Source organism: Vitis vinifera, chromosome 9, assembly GCF_030704535.1.
Source record: "Vitis vinifera cultivar Pinot Noir 40024 chromosome 9, ASM3070453v1".
Lineage (NCBI taxonomy): Eukaryota > Viridiplantae > Streptophyta > Magnoliopsida > Vitales > Vitaceae > Vitis > Vitis vinifera.
In genome coordinates this window covers 21674603-21682407 of record NC_081813.1, presented here as the reverse complement: position 1 = coordinate 21682407, position 7805 = coordinate 21674603, and the positions used below count along the sequence as shown (strand labels likewise).

General features: G+C 29.4%; 1 protein-coding gene across 1 annotated transcript; it reads right to left on the bottom strand.

Annotated features, from left to right (window-relative positions):
• Positions 1-231: 231 nt before the first annotated feature.
• On the bottom strand, positions 232-7045 carry LOC100267011 (receptor-like protein EIX2). The gene is made up of 3 exons (XM_059739600.1): positions 5863-7045; positions 4191-4361; positions 232-1295 (listed from the first exon to the last, which is right to left on the bottom strand). The coding sequence occupies exons 1-3, from the start codon at positions 6887-6889 to the stop codon at positions 232-234; spliced, it is 2262 nt and encodes a 753-aa protein (XP_059595583.1). The 5' UTR covers positions 6890-7045.
• Between the last annotated feature and the right edge of the window lie 760 nt (positions 7046-7805).

The window sequence follows — 7805 nt, the reverse complement described above, 5'->3', positions numbered from 1 at the left end:
GAGCTGGGAAATATGATAAGCAAGACTTCTGAATGTAAAATGAATAAGAGGTGTCAAGTTCTTTTCTAAGCCTTCTGCCAATGCCAAAACACTGCAGATTATAAACAAAGGATATGTTCTGAAGTTAAAATAAATTAAAAGCTAAGTCTTTTTTTCTATTGCAACTGTGATGAAATTCACTTCCAAAGCTTACAATGATACATAAAACATAGAAAGATCTACAAACAAAAGTTATCGCCTTCTAGGATGATTTTTGGCATAGGTTGCTCTTCCTCTCAACAACCATCTGACAATCTCATCCACAAAATTAAAATAGGCCTCACACCAAGATTTCCTTGTTGCCAAAACAAAAAATGGAACTAGGATGCCCATGGCAAATCCCAAGCCAACGCTCAAGTAAAACCATTGATCAATATAGCCACCATCATTTTTGTCACTAACAACACTTTGCCTTTTATTTGGATCTTCATTCTGGCATTTTGTGGCCAATGGAGCTCCACATAGATCAGGGTTTCCCACAAAGGCCAGCTCGGTGAAGGTTGTCATTTGCCCTATAAAGGGGATCTTACCATAGAAATTGTTATTTGATAGATTCAAATAACTCAAGAATGATAATGAGGCCATGCTTGAAGGAATGGTGCTGGAAAGCTTATTGCTTGACAAATCAAGAGATGACAATTGTCGCAACATTGAAATGTTTTCAGGAATTTGGCCAGTGATGTGATTCCTCGACAAGTTCAAAACCACCAAACCAAACAATTTTGTTATTTCTTGGGGAAACTCTCCACTTAAATTATTGTCGGATAGGTCAATGCCTACAACAAGAGAAAGAGTCTTGGTATATTCAAGACTTTGGCCTTTGGTAATCACAACCAATCGTTCTTCATACAAGGAGGAGTTGACATTCACATTTATCTGATATATATTCAATTGCTCTTGAGCCATGGCTTTAAGCTCAACCAAAGTGATTGGAATTTCACCTATCAGATTGTTTTGTGCAAGGTCTAAGACATGCAGGGAGCTTAAATTTGAAAGTTGGGAGGGAAGTCTTCCACAAAACTTATTCGACCTCAAGTTGAGTATTACCAGATTTACGAAAGCAGCTCCAATCCATGCAGGAACCTCACCCAACAATTTGTTGTAACTAAGATCAAGAACTTCCAAGCCTGTTAAATTTTGGAAAGATGAGGGGAGCTCTCCTGAAAGCTCATTGTGGTTCAAGTGCAGTGATTCGAGCGATTGTAATTGGCCCAACGACTTTGGTATTATCCCAGACAAATTGTTGTTTCCAAGGTCTAAAACAAAAAGGCCAGAGCAATTATTTATGGTAGAAGGAATGCTTCCAGTCAAATTATTCCTTGAAAAATCAATGACTTGAAGAGAGGTAATGTGTCCTATGGAATCAGGGATGTTCCCTGTTATTTGATTACCCGAAAGAGAAAGGAACTGCAAGTTGGGTAGGAATTCACCTATGTTTGATGGGATGGCCCCTGTTATTTGATTACTTGAAAGAGAAAGATAAGACAAGTTTGGCATGGATTTTCCTATGTTTAGAGGGATGAATCCTGTTATTTGATTATCTGAAAGCAAAAGGTAATACAAGCCTAACATGGATTCACCTCTACTCGGTGGAAAAAAGCCTGAAAATTTATTATGGGAGAGATATAGAAAAGAGACCCCTATGATTGAAAAAGGAATAGGTCCTTCAAAGAGGTTGGAACTGAAATCAATCTCTAATTGACCAGAAAAATTTAATGAATTTGGTAGCTGACCTTGTAAGTGATTGTCAGAAAGATTTAACCATTGCAGATTTAAAGAAATATTCCAAAACCAGTTTGGAATGGGACTTGAAATGCTGCAATTTGAGAAACCAAGATTCAGGAGCTTCTTTTGAGACTGAAGCCAAGCCGGAAATGAAGGACCCAAGCGGCATGATCCCATATCAAGATCATTCACCTGGAAAGGGGGAACCTAATTGGGACTAACATTCAAATGGAAAGAATTGGAGTCCATGCATAGATACCACAACTTACTCAGCTTCCAAAAATGTTGTTCAGAGAGACTTCCACTCAAATGATTGGAAGAAACATCCAACTCTTGCAGTTGAGAGAGTTGTCTAATACTATCTGGGAGACTTCCACTCAAATGATTGGAAGAAACATCCAAGTCTTGCAATTGAGAGAGTTGTCCAATACTATCTGGGAGACTTCCACTCAAATGATTGGAAGACACATACAAACATTGCAGTTGAGAAAGTTGTCCAATACTATATGGGAGACTTCCACTCATATGATTGGAAGAAACACCCAAGCCTTGCAGTTGAGAAAGTTGTCCAATACTATCTGGGAGACTTCCATTCAACTCATTCCGTGAAAGATACAAATACTCCAGGTGTTGCAATGTCCATAAAGAAGTAGGGATGGGACCTTCAAATTTGTTACTGGATAAATAGAGCGCCCTGAGATTTTTAAGCTCACCCAACCAGTTCGGCAATTTTCCCATCAATTGATTGTAGTACAAGGATAATTCCGTCAAATTAGGCAAAGGACTTTTAGAACTACAGGTTTCAAGTCCTTCAATAATCTCAGGTAAACTTCCATTCAAGAGATTAAAACTCAAATCCAGATATTTTAAGTTGCAAAAGTTTCCAATGGAGCTTGGAATTGAACCTGCAATGACCAAGAATAAAAATATGTATTAATTAAAATTATGTAACAAACAAATAATAAAAATAGTAAATAACAAAACAAATTAATTCATGAACAATTAGTTTAAAGAAAAAGTAAGAAAAAATATTAGATATTTTTTAGGTACTTTTTTTTATCTTTTCTGATAACCATGAAATAAAGTAATTGATTTCACTGTTATAAGACTAGTAGGATTAATCATCGACATTAATTGTTTCTTTAAGGTTGTGTTTGGATAAGCTTCATATGTTTTATTTGTAAACATAGCAATTCATAGAAACTCTAATATAAATAGTAAACTTTACCATAAAAAAAATAATAATAATGATATTCAAAAATTGTTTTAGAAAACATACATATTAGAAATTTTTTACTACCTTAAATTTTTTTAAAATTTCAATAACAATATTTAAGAACATGAAATGCCATATCATATTCACTTAATGTTCAATTTTATGGTTTCAATTACTAGTCTCAACCATGAAATGTCATATCTCAGTATATAAATTACAATAATTTGATATAATAGATGAATTAGTGAGAGAAAATAGAAATTGAAAATATGTAGGAGATGATTGAAGGGTATTTGATGATAAATATTCTTAACAAACATACATTGTCAAAATAGGAATTTAATTCTTTTTGGAGATACAAAGAAAGTAAATTTTTAAATTTTAATACAATGTGATTTTTTTAATTTATTAGTTACAAGCTTTTCAAATATAAGTGAATAGTAAATTATAATTATTTAAATTTTATAGGAACAGGAAGTACTTTAAATAAACATAAAAATTTAGAATAAAATTGTAATAGAATAGTTTAAAAGAAGGTATACCATGAGAGTAAAAAATGGAAAACATTTAATAACTAAAATTAGTAAAATATTAAAACATAAGTGACAAAGCACATCATATATCAATTCAACCATCATATAAATATTCAATATAGTACGTGCTCAAATTATTATCATTAGGAGTAAAATAGATTGAAGAAATGAGAGTTATGTCAAAATGAAATGAAAACATTCAAAAAATAATTAATATAACAAATGTATAATTATTGACAATATTAAATAATAAATCATTCATCAACTAATTTAAAGTAAAAAAGGAAGTTAAGAATTCAAAATAATAATAATAATATTCCTATAAGATACAATTTTTTTTTAATAATTATGTAGACAAACACTTTTTTTAATTACTTACCTTTACACAAAAAATTGTTAAATAACATTGATACTTCATAAGCATAAATTGTTAAACTACGTATTTTTTCTTAGAAAAATAAATAAATTTCCTTATAAGAAATTTAAAATTCAAAATAATATTTATTTTCATAAGAAGAATTTTGTTTCCAACAAGTGAATCAAATATACTGATTATTGGATATCTGTATATTGATACATATTCAACACTTATATACACAATTTTGAACTATGTTTAACTATGCATTAACATATCAACAAAGAAATATCAATTTTTCTAATAACACAAAGAAGCTTACCCTGTAATTCATTCTCAGCCAAATTTAGAACTTCTAAATTAGGCAAAGGACTTTTAGAACTACAGGTTTCAAGTCCTTTGATAATCTCAGGTAAACTTCCATTCAAGAGATTAACACTCAAATCCAAATATTTTAAGTTGCAAAAGTTTCCAATGGAGCTGGGAATTGAACCTGCAATGACCAATAATAAAAATATGTATTAATTAAAATTATGTAACAAACAAATAATAAAAATAGTAAATAAAAAAACAAATTAGTTTAAAGAAAAAATAAGAAAAAATATTAGATTTTTTTTTAGGTACTTTTTTTTATCTTTTCTGATAACCATGAAATAAAGTAATTGATTTCACTGTTATAAGACTAGTAGGATTAATCATTGACATTAATTGTTTCTTTAAGGTTGTGCTTGGATAAGCTTCATATGTTTTATTTCTAGACATAGAAATTCATAGAAACTCTAATATAAATAGTAAACTACCATAAATAAAAAAAAATAATGATATTCAAAAATTGTTTTAAAAAACATACATATTAGAAATTTTTTACTACCTTAAATTTTTTAAAATTTCAATAACAATATTTAAGAACATGAAATGCCATATCATATTCACTTAATGTTCAATTTTATGGTTTCAATTACTAGTCTCAACCATGAAATGTCATATCTCAGTATATAAATTACAATAATTTGATGTAATAGATGAATTAGTGAGAGAAAATAGAAATTGAAAATATGTAGGAAATGATTGAAGGGTGTTTGATGATAAAGATTCTTAACAAACATAAATTGTCAAAATAGGAATTTAATTCTTTTTGGAGATACAAAGAAAGTAAATTTTTAAATTTTAATACAATGTGATTTTTTTAATTTATTAGTTACAAGCTTTTCAAATATAAGTGAATTGTAAATTATAATTATTTAAATTTTATAGGAACAGGAAGTACTTTAAATAAACATAACAATTTAGAATAAAATTGTAATGGAATAGTTTAAAAGAAGGCATACCATGAGAGTAAAAAATGGAAAACATTTAATAACTAAATTTAGTAAAATATTAAAACATAAGTGACAAAGCACATCATATATCAATTCAACCATCATATAAATATTCAATTTAGTACATGCTCAAATTATTATCCTCAGGAGCAAAACAAATTGAAAAAATGAGAGTTATGTCAAAATGAAATGAAAACATTCAAAAAATAATTAATATAACAAATGTATAATTATTGGCAATAATAAATAATAAATCATTCATCAACTAATTTAAAGTAAAAAATGAAGTTAAGGATTAAAAAAAAAAACCATACTCCTATAAGACACAATTTTTTTTAATAGTCATGTAGACAAACACTTTTTATAATTACTTGCCTTTACACAAAAAATTGTCAAATAACATTGATACTTCATAAGCATAAATTGTTAAACTATATACTTTTTCTTAGATAAAAAAGAAACTAAATTTCCTTCTAAGAATTTAAAATTCAAAATAATTTTTTTTTAATTAGATGAATTTTGTTTCCAACAAGTGAACCAAATATACTGATTATTTGATATTTGTATATTGACACATATTCAACACTTATATACACAATTGTGAAATATACTTAACTATACATTAACATATCAACAAAGAAATATCAATTTTTCTAATAACACAAAGAAGCTTACCATGTAATTCATTCTGAGCCAAATTTAGAACTTCTATCTTTTTCCAACTCTTCCTCAATAGTTGAGAGATACTACCCCTAAGATTGACATTTAAAGATAGATCTAAGTATTGCAAATTGGGTAGCTCACCAAGACCAAGTGGAATTCTCCCATGCAGTTGATTGTCACTTATATCAATGGATACAAGGTTGCTGACATTTAAAAGCCATTCAGGAAACTTGGAATTGAAGTAGTTGGAGTTGATAGCTATAACAGCAAGTGAAGTAAGATTAACAAAGGTTGGAGATGGAAATGAGCTAGAGAGGCTACAACCACCTAGATGCAACTCAGTTAAACTTGGAAGCTTGTTTGCCACCTCAACCCATCGACTTCCTACCAATGAAAGGTTAACATAATTCATACCAAGATACTTCAAGGAAACAAGGTCAGTCATCCATTCAATATTTTCAACAAATAAATTATTAAAATATTCAGAATGAATATCATAAAGATACTCAAAATCAATATCGTCAAGATACTCAGAAGAAAGATAGAGATATTGCAAGCTAGAAAGATTCCTTAAATTTGAAGGAATTGATCCACTAAACCCAGCACTCGATAAGTTTAGATATATTAAATTCTCCAGAGACCCAAAGAATTGAGGAATTGGCATGGCTTTGAATGAGTTGAAACTCAAATCTAGATATTTCAAAGACTTGAGTTTTATCAATGAAGGACTAATTTCTCCACTCAAGTTCATAGAGCTCCAGTTCTCATATACATTCTCACGAGGATAAGGGTTATGAAGATCAATTGAAATGACAAATCCTGTGCTATTTTCGCAACTAATTCCTTTCCAGTAGCAATAATTGCTTCCTTTCCATGATGAAAGCCGATTGTTGGGATCTTTGAGACCACTTTTGAAGTCAATAAGAGCCTTTTGTTCATATTGAACATTGTTGTCGACATGGGTATGACCATTACATGCAAGTTCTGTTATGAAATAGAGAATAGCTAAAATGAAACCAAGAATTGAAATTTTCTCCATGTAAATATGTAATTCTCTAGTAAGGAGCACCTGTAAAAATTGAATTCCAATATGTAGTCAGCATTTTCTTGAATTGAATTAAAATTTTATTTCCAACATAAAAATGAAAACATTGGCAAAATCTAAAAGACAATTGCACAACATGAAGAACTTATTTTAAACAACACATTTAACAAACGGCACTAGTCTAAAAAGATCTACTAATAACATATGTAAATATATATTAAGAAAAACAATTATAATCATCTCAAATATCAACCTACTTTGACTAGCGAGAACCGAAATCACTTAGAGTTAGAAGGATTAGATAGAAAAGCATATTAAAAATAAGTTATCAATATTAGTTCCTTACCTGAAACTTCTTTCTTTGCTTCCCTTGCATTTTCAATTCAACAAAATATATAGAAGGTGGTTTAAAGCAATGACAATGATAGCCTCACTTCTTTTTGTTTTTAGTATTATTTGAGTTGTATCATATTAAATTCTAATTGAGTGGAAAATGACTTGAGTCTTTGCCTCACCACAAAAACCAAGTGCTGAAGACCTTGACTTGGACAAAAAGGAAAAAAAATTAAAATAAAATAAAAAAAGGTGTGGATAGAAAGACCATGACTTGGCACTAAATCAAGGTCAATAAGATTAAGATAAACATGAAAATTCATTTATGAATTAAAAAAAATTATGCTAATTCTAAACGCTAAAAAATCTTAATCGGAGGAAACAAAAAATGTAAATCAAGGTATTAGGAATAAGTTAAGAGCTGAGATCATTTAGCATACAAAAATAGTATTAAATCCATAAGGTTGTTTGGTGGTGTAATTTAGAAATTTATAGCATTATTTGGCCTTTTTGTTTGAAAACAATTTTTAAAACCAAAGTTAAATAGAGAACAATTTCCAAAAAACAAATAAAAATT